The sequence below is a fragment of the Hemitrygon akajei genome, unplaced genomic scaffold, assembly GCF_048418815.1.
Source record: "Hemitrygon akajei unplaced genomic scaffold, sHemAka1.3 Scf000153, whole genome shotgun sequence".
In the NCBI taxonomy this organism is placed as follows: Eukaryota; Metazoa; Chordata; class Chondrichthyes; order Myliobatiformes; family Dasyatidae; genus Hemitrygon; species Hemitrygon akajei.
In genome coordinates this window covers 791,847-810,782 of record NW_027332039.1, presented here as the reverse complement: position 1 = coordinate 810,782, position 18,936 = coordinate 791,847, and the positions used below count along the sequence as shown (strand labels likewise).

Below are 18,936 nucleotides of genomic sequence, written 5' to 3'. Positions count from 1 at the left end.
CACCCGCTTTTATTCCCTACAATATCATCAAGAGAGTATTAAATTCCCAGCTCTTGCGGAAGGACTCAGGTTCATGTTTTGGCGTGTTAGTGCAGTGTGCCTGGTATCAAGACACAGTGGTTCATCTACCAGTCCCGTGTATTGGTTGAATCGTGACCCTGTGCTGGTGTGTCCAGGGGTCTGACATCTCCAGCTGACCATGTGACAGTGATTGCCCCCACTCGGTGCAGTTGATGTGGAATAAACTTTAGTTCCCTTTCAGCCCATTATTACAGCCAATCCTTGCCCCAGATGTAACTTAATTGTGTCTCATAAACAAGGATAAATGAATCTCTGTAAGTTTTACCTCGGTTAATGGCATCAAGTGTTTCTCTCAGCACTGTGTTCAACAAATACAGGTAATCGAATTTTTCAACCGGTAGGGCCTCATCTGTCACTGACAATTCCTGGACATCATCACTGATTCTGTAAATATTAAACTGCTGGTGATAAACTGGAATTTTGAAGTATTTTACAAATCCATACAGGGTTTTAGTAAAGAGCATGTCCTACCTCCTGTTCCGACGAGCTTCCTCCTGAAATAATAAAACACAAATCTGATTAGACTTGGACCTACTGTCCACATCATGAATTTCATCCAAATCATTACAAGGTGTTGAAAATTCCCAGTCCCACAGTCACAAACACACACCAGCAATACAGAACCATGGGGTAAATTACAGGGAAAGTTTCTGAAATTCAACCATTACTGAGAGGATGAAACTTACAGGAAAGACAGGACAGGCTGTGCATTACCATCTGGCTAAGATGTCAGAATGATAAAATGGAACAATTTAAGATTAGTGATGGATTTGATTGCGCAAAGGTGGAAAAAGTACCTCATTATGGCTCACACGCGAGGACACAGGTGCTTGGAAGTAGTATGGAGGAGATGTCGGGTAAGTGTTTTGGAATGGGTGGAATGAGCTGCCGGCAACGAAGGTGGAGGCGGATGCGACAGGGTCTTTCACAAGACTCCTACACAGGTACATGGAGCTTGGAAAAATAGAGAGCTATGGTTAACTCGAGGTAATTTCTAAAGTCAGTAGATGTTCGGCACAGCATTGTGGGCCAAAGAGACTGTATTGTGCTGTAGGTTTTCTTTGTTTCTATGTTTCTATTTATGGGGAGACCTTCAGTCAAAGATAAAATGCCAGGTGGTTTTTAATAAATCCCACAAGAAATTTAGTGAAGAGGATGTGGAACTCGCTGCCACAGGAGTGGTTGAAGTGGATCAGCAGAGATTGACTGTAATGGGGAGGCTGGATAAACACGTGAGGGACCAGGGAGTTCAGGGCACTGTTGCTGGTTGTGGTGAGTAGGTGGCAGGAGGCTTGTGCAGAGGGGAAATTGATAGAAAATGGACCAAATGGCCTGCTCATGACGGAGAATGGGACACAATCCCATGTAAAACTTATCCGAAAAAGTAGAGACAGTGAAAGTTTCCGTAATCTGATGGAAACCGGATATGGAGGATAAGTCTAATGTGTGGGTCACATTCTTTGTTCTCACTGATTGACAGAGAGACCCTCACACCCACCGCACCAGACACACTCACAGTCTGTGACTGGAACTGGGGGTTAATGTGAGTTTTAGAGGATATTTAATGTGGTAATTAAGGAAAGGGTCAGCAGCTCTGTGTTATGATCAGAGTAAATCATTTCAGAAAAGATTGCATTCTGTCCTGGGATGTACAGAAGTTGTGTAAGTCCAGTTTTGGGGAAATAACAGCCCTGAATAATTGCATCAATTGTCTGGTGAGAAACAGTTTACTGCCATTTGTAAATGCTGTGTGCAGGAGCAACACGTCTGTTTTCTGTCTGCATTGTATTCTGTGTTATGTGTTTATTACGATAATCAGTCACGTGAGTGGGGACCTGGTGAAAGTGAAGAGAATAAGTTACATATTTGTACTTTGCTCTGGGCTGTTTTGAGCCTGCGACTGGCAGATGCTGTATCTTTTGTTGACCGATTCATTGCAGTTCAATTTACGATGAATTATGCTAAAATTTCATTGCTTAAATATTGTATGTTGCTGATAAAGAATCGAATATCTGTCTCCGATCTGTCTAACACTCTGTGCGAGGACACCAGCAGCGGCAATTGATTTGGTAAAGTTGGCCGCTGTGCTGTGTTTATTTCAAATATACCACTGTTCATTTAGTTCAATTTTAAAGAAACAAATTGAAATGTAAACCCTCACCTTGAGAAATATCACACCGTCTTTTTGATCTATCTGTTCCTTTAACTCTGAGATTTCCTCCTGAATAATCCTTATATTCTCTTGAATCTTAAGAAGATTTTTCTCCATTGGGTTGAGAATCCTCTTCTCTTCTTCCCTGAGATCCCTGAGTAAGCTCTGCTCTTTCTCAGTGATAATCTGGCGCAGTTCAGCAAACTGGGATGTGATGTGGGATTGAAGACTGTGTGACTGTTTCTGTCAAATGAAAGGTGAAGATTAGTTTGCTGTATTGCTGTGTTGTATTTCCTTATGACATTATGGTGACCATTCGGTCCATTTGGGTCCATACTACTTCTGAGACATTCCCATCAACCCCATTCCCTCACGTTTTCCTGAAACCTATTCTCCCCATTGACCCATTAAATCCCACCTGATTCACATACACCCTTCCCCACCCTCACAGGGTTAACTTTAATTAACCATTCATCCAGCCTGTCCTTGGAAAGTGTCTGAAACTGTCATGGCTACAGGGAGAGCATGCAAACTCCACACAGACAGCAGCAGAGGTCAGGATCGAGCCCAGGGCAGTGGAGCTGCGACACTCGGCTATTCTGCATTAAATGGAGCAAAACTCGACAGTAATATCACAAATTCCGCTCAGGAAGCCTCACCCGAACTCCGGAAATCTTCTCTTTCTGTTGCTGCTCCTTTTCCTGGAAGTCTGATTTCTTTTTTGTGAGAGAGTCTAAGGAAGATTTTAGCTGATCCTGGAAGTCAGAGAGTGAAGGAAATAGAAACAAAGATGCATCAAAATAAACAGGTGATCAAACCCGACTATCACACAAAATGCCGGAGGAACTCAGTGAGTCAGGTAGCATCTATTCAGGGGAAATAAACAGGGATGAGACCCTTCATTAGGACTGGGAAGGAATGGGACAGAAGCCAGAATAAAAAGGTTGGGAACGAGAACCAGCTGACAGGTGACGGGTGAGACAACGTGAGGGGGAACGTGGGGGAGGGTGATGAAGTGAGAAGCTGAGAGGGGACAGGTAGAAGAGGTAAAGGGCTGGAGAAGAAGGAATCTGATACGAAAGGACAATCGATCATGTTAGAAACGGGAGGAATGCAACTGATGGGGTCCTGCGTGATGACGAGGGAGGAGGTGTAGGAATCAGATGTTGCTATTGTCCCGCTCGCAGGCATCAGTGACAGGAGGGAGATCAGTGGAGAGGATCTGGTGGATAAGGGAGTTATGTAGACAGCGATCCCTACAGAGCCTGGAGACTTGTGTGGAGGGAGTGGAGCGGGGTTGTTGGACGGAAAGATGTGCTTGGTGGTGGAATTCCTTTGGGGATGGGGAACGATATGTTGCGAAGAACGATATGTTGGTTATGGAGGCTCGTGCGGTGTTGAGGATGGAGTGAGTATCGATTCAGGGTTAGTTTTACCTTGCAGATTTTAACAGCTTCTTTAATCGGCTTGAAGCGGTGCTCTCTGTGTTCCTGCGCGTCTCTACAGATCAGACAGATTAGTGTCTTGTCCGTTTCACAAAACAGCTTCAGTTCTTCCTCATGTTCCTCGCAGTGACGTTTACTTTCCTTCCCTTTCGGATTCAGGTTTAGATTTCGAGCTTTTTCGGCCAGATTTGCTAAGGCCCGATTGACCTTGAGGGTGCGGTCAGCAAACACCGCTCTACATTCTGGGCAGGAGTTTCTCTCCCCCCTTTCCCAACACCGTGTGATACAAGAGCGACAGAAGTTGTGTCCGCACTCCAATATAACCGGATCGGTGAAGAAATCCAGGCAGACGGGACAAATTGTCTCCTCGGTCCAACTCTCGACCTGTCCTTTCGAAGCCATGTTAACTTCCAGCACTTCCTGATTCAGAATGCTTTCACTTCCGGGAGCTGCTGATCCCCTGCAGTACCGCGACTGTCCACTACGCGCGCTGCAGACTCGTGGAATGAACATGTTTTTGCCGAATGTGTTCAGTGGGAAGTAATAGTGGTAATTTCCATCGCAGGGTGGGATCAGCAATACATTAAACAGATCAGAACATAAATGAAAACTCGGCCATGGACTGCCTACGCCCGGCTGCGAAAGAAGAGGAGTTGGGCCTGGGTTTGCAACCTCATCCCGAAAAGTGGCAGTGCACAGAACTCAAACTGAAAGGCCTCATCCATGAGATCGGACGGACCTTTCCCTGGAAGACGATTGAATTCGTGGAGTGAAAGGAGAAGCCACAGGGCCAGTACCCTTCGCCCTGGACAGGGGAGTCTGACGAGCTGCTGTTGGCGGCCTGTGCTCCATAGGAGTGATTGACTAAAGAAGAAGCAGAACAGAAATGAAGCCGGAGAGAAGAGCCTGGTTCAGTCCGAGGCAGGACGGAAAGGGACAAGTTCTGAAAAGAGAGGCACAAGAGACTGCAGATGCTGGAATCTCGAGTAACAAACTCGAGGGACTGAGCGGTTCAGGCAGCATCTGTGGAGAGAAATGTAAAATCGACTTTCAGGTCGAGATCCTTCAGCTGGACTGTCTCAAACCGAAATCTCGATTGCCATTTCCCTCAGATGTTGCATGACCCGTTGAGTTCCTCCAGCATCTCGGTTTTTAATTTTTTTCTCGCGGTGTAAAGAGTCAGACTGGGGTATAAAACCGGGGTTAAGTAACTATTTAAAACAACTATTAAATTAGTTCATGCCATTAAAGTGGGGATGTCGAGAGCGTATTGTCTATGACAAGACAGATGCTGTGTCTGCAGGGAAACGTCCAGGACTGGACATTCTACGTCACAGGGTGGAAAAGATAATTTTGGTCGGTGAAGTCCTGAAGAAACTTTCTGACTTTACCCATGTCTGTCCCAGCTCCAGTGAAAGGCCAGTTTCCACAATTCTGGACAGAGCCCAGACGTTGATGGTTTTTTTTTAACATAAATATTATTTGCCATGAAATATTCACAGGGATAAACCGTGCAATGTCTTTACCCGAGGATCAGTGAGCCTTCTGTCACGCAGCTGCTGTGGCACAGGCCCTTGCATCTTTCTCCACAGATCTTCGCCAGTCCACAGTCAGCAAAGAGGTGAGTGACCGTGTCGTCTCCACTGCAGTAATCTCGGGGCAGTAATGTGGGAGCGATCTCTGGGCATGCAGTGAGGATCAGACTGGGAGGGACCCTCTCCCCCATATCCCCAGTATGTCTCCCGATCATCAAAGTAGTTCATCGCCTTCCTGATGAACCGACACAAGGTATTGGTTTCGGCCCGGTACATCCCGGGTGGATCCTCCCAACCACTGAGCACATCTACATGAAACGCTGTCGGAGTATTGCAGCATCCATCATCAGAGATGCTCACCACCCAGGCCAGGCTCTTTTCTCGCTGCTGCAATCAGGGAGAAGGTACAAGAGCCTCAGGACTCGCAACACCAGGTTCAGGAACAGTTACTACCCCTCAACCATCAGGCTCGGGAACAACACAGGATGACTACACTCACTTACCGTCCGTTGAGATGCTCCCACAACCAACCATCGTATCAAGATGAGTGAAATCGGAGGTAGTTTGAATGAGACTGATCGCATTGGGCCTGTCTCAGAATTAGAGAAGTAAAAGGGACAGGCTCAATCTCACAGGATATTGACAGGGTCGGGGCAGGAATGATGTTTCCCCGGGCTGGGCTGTGGAGCCAGGGTTCACAGACTGAATATCACATTTCACCTCAGCAGGACTGAGATGAGGAGAAATTTCCTCACCAGTGCAGCGAATCTTTGGAATCTCCTCCACAGGGTTTCTAAATTTAATAGACATATTCTGGTGCTCAGCGCTGATGGGGACATTGCGGGAAAGTGGTGTTGAGGTCAAAGGTCAGACATGGAGAGGGTTCAGATGAATTTCACAAGGATTATTCCAGGTATGAAAGGGACATTTGATGGCTCTGGGTCTGTACTCATTTGAATTCTAAATGGTGAGGGGAATCTTATTGAAACCTTTTGAATGTTAACAGGTAGAAGAGTTAGATGTGGAAAAGATGTTACCCATGGTGTGAGAGTCTCGGACAAGAGGCACAGCCTCAGGATAGAGGGGCGCCCTTTCAAAACCGAGAATCGGAGAAATGTCTTCAGACAAAGCGAGATGAATTTGTGGAATTTGTTGCCACATGCAGCTGTAGAGGCTACCTCGTTGGGTGTATTTAAGGCAGAGGTTGATAGGTTCTTGACTGGACATGACATTAAAAGGTTTCGGGGAGAAGGCCAGGAACTGGGATTGAGGAGGGAAAAAAAGGGTCAGCTGTGATTGAATGGCGCAGCAGACTCGATGGGCCAGATGGCCTAATTCTGCCCCTATGTCTTATGGTCTTATAGTGTTATGTTCCAAGTGAAGGGCAGAATAGGCGCAAGGGGCCGAATAGCCTGTTTCTTATTTTCTAATCCAGGTGTTTACCTTTGCGACTTGTTCTACCCTGGTCTTCAACCTGTCAGAATGCACAGGGGAGCGCTGAGAGCTCCGGAGATCCGTCGGCAGCCGCTGCGGTTATTTCATGTTCCTGTTGTTTATTGCTATTTATTTGTTTGCATTTGCACAGTTTGTTGTCGTCTGCACTCTGGCTGGTCTTTCACTGATCCAGTCATAGTTACTATCCTGCAGATTTTCTCCCCATCGCCGCAGCAAAATGCTTCTCGGGGTTGTATGTGGTGAGTTATCTGTACTCTGACAATAAAATTTACTTTGTACTTTGAGCCTCGGGGAACTTGCTGTGATTCGGTGAACAAACTGTGACTGACATCTCCAGCTCCCAGCAGCAGTCCGTCTTCAGACACACTCACAGCCAATCAACGGCACCGCCAGGGAAGTCTTGCTCCTATTGGCTGAGGGGTGTCAGTGGGCGGGATGCTGAATGTTCGGAGTGGTCTGAGGTTTGGAACTGAGAGCGAGTGGACCCGAGGAGATGCCGGAGATTGGGAGTTAAATTTCGGGTAAAGGTTGCAACACCAGCCGGGTGAATCCTTCCCATGGCAGAGGTAAAGAGACTGGCGGAGATTCCGTGAGATGTTTCAGCTACACGGAGGGTGCCCGGTCTATCCCCGCCGAGAATCGGGGCCTGTTGTCGGAACTTTCCTCCCAGACCTGTCTCCTGCCGCTGTGAGCCCGGGTCTGACCCGCAGCGGCTGCCGATGGATCTCCGGTGCTCTCACCGCTCCCCTGTGCAATCGGACAGGCTGAAGGCCAAGGGAGAACAAGGCGCAAAGGTAAATTCGTGCTTTCGAAAATAGGAAACAGGAGTAGGCGTAGCCATTCGGCCCCTTGCGCCAGTTCGGCATTTCACTCCGATCATGGCTGATGTTTGACCTCAGCGCCACTTTCCTGCAACGTTCCCATCTTCGCTCAGCCCTTCAATATGCCTTTTGAATTTAGAAAACTTATGGAAAAAATCCAAAGATTCGCCGCACTCTTCTTCTAAGTTCTGTGAGCTGACATCTGATTCTGAGTCTGTGACCCCTGATTCAACACCCAGTGAGGAAAAACGACATTCCTGCCCCCACCCTGTCAATACCTTGTGAGACTGTGTCTGTCTCAGTCAGACCACTTGTTATCGCTCTAATTTTGAGACAGGGCCAGTCAGTGTAATCTCTCTGAGGACACTACCGCAACCCCGAAATCAATCTCTGAAACCTTCTCTTCATTCCTTCATCCCACAGGCTGACTCTGGGAGGGAGACCAGACCTGTGCACAGTGTTCCATGTACGCTCTCACCAGGACCCCATATACCTTCAGAGGAGATCTTTATTCTTGTATTCAAACCTTCCTTCCCATTCAATGCTCTTCATTTAATATCGAACTTAAACAGTGAACAGACACAACACAGCCTCAGCCATGAATTTAAAGGGCAGGTGTTGCAACAGTTTGAGCTTCATACCGGGGGACACGGAGCAAGCAGGGTGTCACAAAGGGAGGAATGTGAGAGTGTTGTATGTCTGAGCCCGGTTGTGTGTGTTTGTGTATCAGAATCAGGTTTAATATCAGCGGCGTATGTGGTGAAATTTGTTGTTTTGTGACAGCAGTACATTGCAATACATGGTAATAAAATGTATAAATTAGAGTAAGTATTTATAAATTAAATTTAAACGTTAGTACAAAACGGGAGGGAAAATCCTGAGGAAGTGTTAATGGGTTCATTGTCCATTCAGAAATTTGACGGTGGAGGGGACGAAGTTGTTTCTGAAACATTGAGTGTGTCTTCAGGATCCTGTACATCCTCCTTTATGGTAGCAATGAGAGGAAGGCATGTCCTGGGTGATGGGGGTCCTTAATGATGGATGCCACCTTTTTGTGGCATCATCTTTTGAAAGTGTCCTGGATGCTGTGGAGTCCAGTGCCCATGAAGGAGCTGGCTGAGTTTACGACTTTCTGCAGCAATTTCCGATCCTGTGCAGTGGCCTCTCCACACCAGGCAGTGATGCAACCAGTTAGAATGCTCTCCACAGTACATCTGTAGAAATTTGCAAGTGTCTTTAGTGACGGACCGATTCCCCTCAATCTCCGAATGAAATATAGCTGATTTTGTGCCTTCATTGTAACTGCATCAATATGTTGGGCCCAGGATAGTTCCTCAGAGATGTTGACAGGCAGGAAATGGAAACTGCTCACCCTTTTCACTTCTGATCCCACAATGAGGACTGGTGTGTGTTCCCTCGACTTCCCCTTCCTGAATCCACAATCAATTCCTTTGTCCTCATGATGTTGAGTGCAAGGTTGTTGCTGCGACACCACTCAACTTGCTGATCTATCTCACTCCTGTACTCCTCCTCGTCACCGTCTGAAATTCCACCAACAATAGTTGTGTCGTCAGCAAGTTTATAGATGAGCCTAGACACACAGACGTGGTGTAGAGAGAGTAGAGCAGTGGGCTGAGCACGCATCGTTGAGGTGTGCCAGTGTTGATTGTCAGCAAGGAGCAGATTATATTTCTGGTCCACACAGACTGGGGTCTCCTGGTGAGGATCCAGTTGCAGAAGGAGGTACAGAGGCCCAGGTTTTGGAGCTTGTTGATTACATTTGAGGGTCTGATTGTGTTGGACGCTGAGCTGTAATCAGCAGCCTGACTTGTGTATTGTTATTGTCCGAGAGATCTAAGGCTGAGTGGAGACCCCTCATGTTCACCGACACAACCCCTTATTCTGCGCACACCCCCAAATCCATATGCATCCCCCAAAGTCATGTGCCTACAAACCACCAATCCATAGCTCAATCACCAACTCAGTGCGCACCCACACATGCTGACACCCCCCGCAAACATAACCCTCAGAGCACGAATTATTTCAAACAGTTCAGGAAATGGCGGTCTCAGTATTAAAAATCCCCACTCCAGATCGGCCGACACATCCAATTCTGGCTGTCACTCAAAATCCGTGTACAGCCGCATGTGAACCTCCATATTGGACGACACAGCCCTAAGTCTGCACAATTCGCGAATCAGTGCGCAATGTCATATTGGAGAATGAATACACCCTGTGTCCGTGCGCAACCCCAAATCCCTAAATGTGCGCTATCCCCATTTCAGTGCGCACCCCAAATCCCTAAATGTACGCTATCCCCATTTCAGTGCGCACCCCAAATCCCTAAATGTACGCTATCCCCATTTCAGTGCGCACCCCAAATCCGCTGACACCCCAGATGCACTTTAGATTATCTCAGAAGCAGAATCGTGTCACAGTTCAGAAAATGGCTTCCTCGACAATGAAATTCTAATTCAATCCATACTCGCCATGCCCATCTCCAAATCTTTGTGCATCCCCCAAAGCCGAGGGCATCCCTACATGCACAACAGTTTACAATCATTTCAAACAGTTCACAAAATATCTTCCTCCGCATGAAACAATAGGAAAAACAAAGTTCAACGTGCAAAGAGCAAAGACTTGCTGTACATTCCCAAACCAAAAGCTGTGGATGCACCATGAGGTATATCGTCTGCTGAAACCTAAATCTGTGGCATTCAAATCCGCCAGAAAACCGGGTATGACTTGCGCAGGGCTACTTAAAGCGAGAAGAGACTATTTCGAAAGAGAATGGAGGCGACATCGGATGTACCGCAGCTCTGACAGGGTTTACTTCCTGCAAAGCGAAACCCAATAGTATGCAAACACGAGGAAATCTGCAGATGCTAGAAAATTAATCAACACACACAAAATGCTGGTGGAACGCAGCAGGTCAGACAGCATCTATAAGGAGAAGCACTGTCGACGTTTCGGGCCGAGACCATTCGTCAGGACTAACTGAAATGGAAGATAGTAAGAGATTTGAAAGTAGGAGGGGAGGGGAAAATGCGAAATGATAGGAGAAGACCGGAGGGGGTGGGGGGAAGCTGAGAGCCAGACAGGTGATTGGCAAAAGGGATACAGAGGTAGAGAAGGGAAAGGATCATGGGACGGGAGGCCTTGGGAGAAAGAAAGTGGGAGGGGAGCACCAGAGGGAGATGGAGAACAGGCAGAGTGATGGACAGAGAGAGAGAAAAAAAAAACTAAATATATCAGGGATGAGGTAAGAAGGGGAGTAGGGGCATTAACGGAAGTTAGAGAAGTCAATGTTCATTCCATCAGGTTGGAGGCTACTCAGCCGGTATATAAGGTGTTGTTCTTCAACCTGAGTGTGGATTCATCTTGATAGTAGAGGAGGCCATGGATAGACATATCGGAATGGGAATGGGACGTGGAATTAAAATGTGTGGCCACTGTGAGATCCTGCTTTCTCAGGCGGACAGAGCATAGGTGTTCAGCGAAACGATCTCCCAGTCTGCGTCGGGTCTCACCAATATATAAAAAGCCACACCGGGAGCACCGGACGCAGTATACAACACCAGCCGACTCACAGGTGAAGTGTCGCCTCACCTGGAAGGACTGTCTGGGGCCCTGAATGGTGGTGAGGGAGGAAGTGTAAGGGCAGGTGATGCACTTTTTCCGTTTACAAGGATAAGTGTCAGGAGGGAGATCGGTGGGAAGGGATGGGGGGCGGGGGGGACGAGTAGACAAGGGAGTCGCGTAGGGAGCGAACCCTGCGGAAAGCAGAAAGGGGGGGGAGGGAAAGATGTGCTTGGTAGTGGGATCCCGTTGGAGGTGGCGAAGTTACGGAGAATTATACGTTGGATCTGGAGGCTGGTGGGGTGGTAGGTGAGTACAAGGGGAACCCTATCCCGAGTGGGGTGGCGGGCGGATGGGGTGACGGCAGATGTACGGGAAATGGGAGAGATGCGTTTGAGAGCAGAGGTGATGGTGGAAGAAGGGAAGCCCCTTTGTTTAAAAAAGGAAGACATCTCCTTCGTCCTGGAATGATAAGCAGATGCGGCGGAGACGGAGGAATTATGAGACGGGGATAGCATTTTTGCGAGAGACAGGGTGGGAAGAGGAATAGTCCAGGTAGCTGTGAGAGTCTGTAGGCTTATAGTAGATATCATAGATAGGCCGTCTCCAGAGATGGAGACAGAAAGAGCAAGAAAGGGTAGGGAGGTTTCGGAAATGGACCAGGTAAATTTGAGGGCAGGGTGAAAGTTGGAGGCAAAGTTAATGAAGTCAACGAGCGCAGCATGCGTGCAGGAGGCAGCGCCAATGCAGTCGTCGATGTAGCGAAGGAAAAGAGGGGGACGGATACCCGTATAGACTTGGAACATGGGCTCTTCCACAAAGCCAACATATAGGCAGGCATAACTGGGACCCATGAGGGTGTTCATGGCTACATCCTTGGTTTTGAGGTACTGGGAGGAACCAAAGGAGAAATTATTGAGAGTAAGAACTAATTCCGCTGGACGGAGGAGAGTGGTGGTAGAGGGGAATTGGTTAGGTCTGGAATCCAAAAAGACACGAAGAGCTTTGAGACCGTCCAGGTGGAGGATGGAGGTATATAGGGACTGGACGTCCATGGTGAAAATAAGGCGGTGGGGTCCAGGGAACTTAAAATCATTGAAAAAATTCAAAGCGTGAGAAGTGTCACGAACATAGGTGGGAAGAGATTGAACAAGGGGGGATAAGACAGTGTCAAGGTATGCAGAAATGAGTTCGGTGGGGCAGGGGCAAGCTGAGACAATAGGTCTACCTGCACAGGCAGGTTTGTGGATCTTGGGTAGGAGGTAGAAACGGGAAGTGCGGGGTGTGGGAACTATGAGGTTGGTGGCAGTGGATGGGAGATACCCAGGGCTGATACGTTTGGTGATGGTATAGGAGACAGTGGCCTGGTGCTCCTTAGTGGGGTCATGATCAAGGGGTAAATAAGAGGAGGTATCAGAGAGTTGTCGCTGTACCTCGGCCAGGTAGAGGTCAGTCCGCCAGACAACAACAGCTCCCCTCTTATCAGAGGGTCTTATAGTGAGGTTGGGATTGGTGCGGAGGGAGCGGAGAGCAGACCGTTCGGAAGGAGTTAGGTTGGAATTGGAACAGGGTGTGGTGCAGTCAAAACGGTTGATATCCCATCGGCCATTAGCAATAAAGAGATCCAGGGCAGGCAGAAGACCAGAGCGGGGTGTCCATGAAGAGAAGGAGGGTTGAAGACGGGAGAAGGGGTCATCGGTGGGGGTAGGAGAGTCCTTGCCAAAGAAATAAGCTCGGAGACGGAGCCGGCGGAAGGTGAGTTCAGCGTCATGGCGTACGCGGAACTCGCTGAGGTGTGGGCGAAGAGGAATAAAGCTGAGGCCCTTACTGAGGACAGAGCGCTCTGCCTCAGAGAGTTGAAGGTCGGAGGGAATGGTAAAGACCCGGCACGGATGAGAGATGGGATCAGAGGGGGGAGGGAGGCTGGTCGTGTCAGTGGAGAGGGAAGGGTTGGGGTGAGAGGAAGATGGAGCCTCTGAGGGCCCAAGAGCTGACGATGGGATCTGAGGGAGAAGGGATTGCAGAATGGTGGTGGGGGAACGGGAGAACGGCCTTTAATAAAGCCCGTTTGATTGATAGAGATTATTTTAGTTAAAATATTTTAAGGATATAGGGATCGAAAATGGCGGAGATGAACAACAATAAAAATAATCCGGGATTCCATAATGGGGGGTAAAAAAAACACCCAAATTACAAAGCCCGGAAAAAAAAAAGTCGATATCTATCGACGCAAGCCCCAGGAAAAGCATCGATGCTGTTATAGCTCCGCCTACGTGAATAATAAAAAAAGTAATCTCTGTCTCCCTCTCCCGGACATAAATCTCATTACAGTCGACATATATCTCAGTATAGTTAACTTGAAAGGATAGTGTTTTTCCTATAAAACAAAACGACCTTCAATTGAAAGTAACCTTCATAGTATTAGATAAGGGAAGAAAAACATCCAAAACAATTCTTGAAATATTTCCACAAAACAAATACAATCGCCATCTTTAAAGTATGCAATCTGTCTTCATAACACAAGTAAAACCAAATAATTACTTAAGAAATCTTCAATAAAGCACACAGAATAAAAAAAATCAATTCATTTAAATGCTGCAAAAAGAAGAAGAAGTTCTAGATAGTACAAACTTAACTACAGCCTATCAACTGTTCTCCCACTATATCTTCTGAGGTTAAAACCGTCCAAACCAGTCTTTTTCAGAAATAAAAAAGAATTTTAAGCTAAAAACATTCTGTGGCCACCGGATCTTCAAATCCTATCAGTCTTTACACCGCGGGACACTCAAACTTATAAATCATTCAAACTTCAGGCTTCAGACTCGTCGTGAATGAAGTATTTGCACAATAGGAAAAACTATCGCCATCTTTAAATTATCCAGTCGTTCTTTAAAACATACAGAAATCCAAGCAATTACTGAACCATAAACTTTAAAAAAGCATGCAGAACAAAAAAAAGTTGGTTCATTTAAATGCTGCAGAGAAAAAAAAACTAGATGGTTCAGAATTATCTACATTCTTTCAACAGTTCTCCTGCTATATCTTCGAAGGTTAAAACCATCCGAACCAGTCGTTTTCGAAGCTGAGAATAAATTTTAAGGTAAAAACTTTCCATTACCATCAAATCTTCCAATTTCATCGCTTTACACCACGAGACATTCAAATTATTATAAATTATTCAAACTTCCGATTCGCCATCGGACTCGTCAGGCAAAGAGTTAATAAAACGCAATGCTTCGGCTGGGTCATCAAAAATACAAACTCCAGATTTTTTACCAAAAAGCCTTAACTTGGCTGGCTATTGTAATAATGGAAAGAGCTTTATTTGAAACGCTAATTTCATAGAAGAGACAAATGCAGCACGTTTCTTAACAATTTCACGTGGAAAATCTTGAAAATAAACGAACTTCTGAACTTTGAAATTGAAATAATCTTTGTTTTCTTGCAAGCTTAATAATGCGGTCCTTGTCTCTAAGACGGAGAAAACGCACAACAACATGCCTGTTTTTACCTTCATCCAATGATTTTAATGCACCGGTTCTGTGATCCGATTCAAGCTCCGGGGGTTGCGAACAAACCTCCGGAAGTAAAGACTGAAAGATTTTAGCAAAATAATCCAGTGTGGCGTCAGATTCTGACTTCTCTTTTAATCCAACAATTCGAATATTATTCCGACGCGATCGAGCTTCCAAATCCACGATCCGTTGTTGAGCCTTATCCAAACGAGAAGAAAGGTCAGCCGCATTTCGATTAACTTCTTTAAGATCGAGGTTCAGACAGTCAATTTCTTCTTCAAATTTCTCTTTTAGTTGAGTTATTTCAGTGCAGATACCGGTGATTCGAGATTCCAATCTCTTGACCCAAGGGGCTTCTTCCGAGAACCCTTCAGCTTTGTTTAGATTTTCTGTTAGAGGGGTCGGGATTTCGTCTGGTGCTCTTTGAAGTAGCCATAATTATAACTATTGTTATAAAAATTCGATTGAATAGAGTTAAAATTTCAAAATTTAAATCGGAAAAGGGAGAGATTAAAGACGGACAATAAGCAACTAAGTCTTACATGTCCGTAGCGGGAGGCGGAGTCCGGAAGGGCTTTGATAGATAGATAGATAGATAGATAGATAGATAGATAGATACTTTATTCATCCCCATGGGGAAATTCAACATTTTTTCCAATGTCCCATACACTTGTTGTAGCAAAAACTCATTACATACAATACTTAACTCAGTAATAATATGATATGCATCTAAATCACTAACTCAAAAAGCATTAATAATAGCTTTAAAAAAAGTTCTTAAGTCCTGGCAGTTGAATTGTAAAGCCTAATGGCATTGGGGAGTATTGACCTCTTCATCCTGTCTGAGGAGCATTGCATCGACAGTAACCTGTCGCTGAAACTGCTTCTCTGTCTCTGGATGGTGCTATGTAGAGGATGTTCAGGGTTTTCCATAATTGACCGTAGCCTACTCAGCGCCCTTCGCTCAGCTACCGATGTTAAACTCTCCAGTACTTTGCCCACGACAGAGCCCGCCTTCCTTATCAGCTTATTAAGACGTGAGGCGTCCTTCTTCTTAATGCTTCCTCCCCAACACGCCACCACAAAGAAGAGGGCGCTCTCAACAACTGACCTATAGAACATCTTCAGCATCTCACTGCAGACATTGAATGACGCCAACCTTCTAAGGAAGTACAGTTGACTCTGTGCCTTCCTGCACAAGGCATCTGTGTTGGCAGTCCAGTCTGGGGGAGAGTTTAGGATAAGAGGGCATAGCCTCAGGAGAGAGGGGCGCCATTTCAAAACAGAGATGTGGAGAAATTCTTTCAGTCAAAGGGTGGTGAATTTGTGGAATTTCTTGCCAAATGCCGCTGCAGAGCCCACGGCGTTGGGTGCATTTAAGGCAGACATTGATAGTTTCTTGATTGGACATGTCATCAAAGGTTCTGGGGTTGAGGAGGACGGAAAGAAAGGATCAACCATGAGTGAATGGTGGAGCAGACTCGATGGGCCGGATGGCCTAACTCTGCTTCCATGTCTTATGGCTTTATGGAAATGAGGATTGAGCTGGAGACTGCGAGACTTTGTCTGAGTTTTATATTTGGACGGTTGGTGCTGGTACGGCTGGGAACCCACTACGCCGTATTTGTCACCCTTTATTATCTAATGTTATGATTAATGATATTCTCTCTGAGACAGGCACTTAGGTGTGTAAATCACTATATGCAGATGATGGAGCTCTATGGCATAGAGGTATAAATTGCAATTATACTGTATATTGGATCCAATTAGCAGCTAATAATTTGGAACAGTCGGCAAATATATGAGAATTTAAGCTTTCAGTCGCTCATGAACAAGTTCTGTGTTTTATAAATGTGATTAATAGGCATGCAATTGATTTGAAATGATATGGTCAAACTCTTCAAGACGTGACAGCGGGAAGATTTCCAGGCATGTGGATGGATAATCAACTGGCATGGAAGCGCCATATCAGAAAATAATAACATTAAATATTCTCAATTGTCTATATGGGTGTGCTGGGGAGCTACATGAATATCATTGTGGGCCATGTTCATTTGTTTAATTGGATCTGTTCTTGATTATGGCTGTGTGACTTGTAGATCAGCGTCATCTTCAATTTTAAAGTGTTCGGAAGTGTTCTGGCGCAATAAGGTGGTCCCCTGTTTCAACTTTACTGGTTGAAATGAGCCAAGTGTAATTGCGGAGATTGCAGTTGATATTAACAAACTGGAGTCATTAGACGGGACAAATAAATTATCATCCTGTTGAAGTTGTGTTCGAGGACGGTTAGCAACATCACACGAAGAGTGTTTTCAAGTTTAGGTGGCTGGGATCTTATCGCACTGGGAAGATGGGAATGTAGGATTACGCAATGCTCCCCAATGTCACGTTCTCTGAAACCCCATCTTGTTCTGCCTCTGACCAGCTGATGTTAGGTCACACAGTTTAATAAGTCTGAGAATTCTGCAATGTCCGAGAGTCTGTTGGTTCATCAGTGTATTTTGGAAAACTATTATGATATATTAACTGTTGCAGAAGAATCAAAAGATAACAACTGAGATGTTCCTCTGGCTGTTTCTGTTCCTTAATTACAGGTAACGACAAAGAAACAACTTACTAACCATATAGAGTACATAGAGTAGCATTTGTTGCCATCATTTTAAGCTTACACTGGGTGGAGGAAATTTGTCCGTGTAAAGCTCTGATTTATTCACATGCCTTTTCGGTTTTGATGATTCTTAAAACAATTTATTCTAGCGGTCGGTCAGATTTACTGTTGGAAACTCATTGGCTCACTTCTTATGAGTTTTATGGGTCATCTTATGGGTCTCAACCTGCACGGAGCGGTTGAGTTACAAAAGCTGATACAATTCCAGCGGTGGATAAAGACCTTCCAGCCGGCAAATCAGAAGCTAAGGGGTTGGTGGGATTGAGAATTATAGCAAGACTGTTGGGATAATGAGCATAAAGGAAACACCACTGCAGAATGCGTAACTGTTAGCTTAATGGGGGAACGGAGTAAAACAAGAAGGGAAAGAATTTTATTCAAAAAAGAAGCAGTGAAGTTTTTTTTAAATAATTCTCTGCACCACACTCCAGTCCAGTTAGTGTCGGGAATGCGACTTTAATTTGATCTGTCAAACGCCTTTTAACCAAAACCCGCCCCATTTCGTTACATTAGCAAATCATTCAAGGGGAAGCCGGAGAGTAGTGTGATTGACATTGGATTAGGCAGCCAGTAATCGACTAGATCCCCGCCGTTTTGTGGGCTGTAAGGTTGATGGGCCGCCAAGGGAATAGATGGACATATGCACAGACCAATGGCTGGACAGCGTTTCGGTGCAGGTCTTTGACTGTCATCTGGTTGGTCCAATGCGGTACTGAGTCTCCAGGACGGTGCCTTGCCCCTCACAAAACACATACTATCCTAACGTTCCAGAGCTGCCGGTCGATGCGATAACCTGCCGGGAATAACACCTGGGTGATCAGGGGGTGAATCTGAGGAGTTGGAACCCTCACTGCAACCGCCTTTGGCTTCTGCTCAGGTCGCGGTTTTATTAATGAACTGAAGCAGCGAGGTGACCGGATATTTCACCGCGCTGATCACCTGCTCCCTGAATTTCGACTGAGTCACCGCGTAAATAAATGTGTTCGTGCAGCTGCTGAAATCTCTCAGCAAAAAGCCGACGTCGCTGAAGATCCATTCAGAATCATTGAATTGGAACCCTTTTCCTGAGACCTGATAATATATGACATTTGCAAAATGTGTCATCCACAGGAGGATGAAGCTGCCGGAGAGGGTGATGAGTAAAATCACAGACCTCCTCCTGCTCTCCATCTCCGGGTCACTGCGGTTCTCCCCCTTGCTCTGACCCTTCAGTCCCCTACGGACCCGACTGGTCAGTAAAATGTGTCTGACTGTCAGAGCGTTGAGCAGCAGGATCCCGGCGAAAGGAAGAAATGGGGTTAAAACCGTATCGAGCCAGTCATATCCGACCCACCCGGGGTCAGTGAAAATATTGTCCCTGAGAACACACAACCACGGTATGTTGTCGATTATTACCCTGGGTTCCGATGTGAAGTAGCGGGGAACGTTTTTCAGCCAGAACAGTACGCCGGTTGTTGTCAGAACCACAGCCGCAGTTTTCCCGGTGCAATATTTTGTTTTCAGTTTCTGGCAGCAAATGGCGACAAACCGGTCAAAGGTGAAAGCGACGGTGAACCAGACAGAACAGTGTGTGGCTGTGTAGCTCAGTACATCGATAACACTGCACACAGGGGTGATGTCCAGAAAACTCCACGGGAAGTAATACATTCTGATTCGAGTCAAAATGACCCCGATGACAATGGTCA

At 46.1% G+C, this 18,936-nt stretch overlaps 1 protein-coding gene across 1 annotated transcript in view; it reads right to left on the bottom strand.

The window, feature by feature from the left end:
• Window positions 1-18,936, bottom strand: part of LOC140724028 (zinc-binding protein A33-like) — a 45,231-nt gene that overhangs the window by 15,167 nt on the left and 11,128 nt on the right. Inside the window, exons 2-4 of the mRNA XM_073038515.1 lie at window positions 2,243-2,437; window positions 553-575; window positions 347-465 (exon numbers count right to left, since the gene is read on the bottom strand). Of these exons, the coding sequence (XP_072894616.1) occupies window positions 347-465; window positions 553-575; window positions 2,243-2,437 (337 nt within the window). The remainder of the gene's footprint in view (window positions 1-346; window positions 466-552; window positions 576-2,242; window positions 2,438-18,936) is intronic.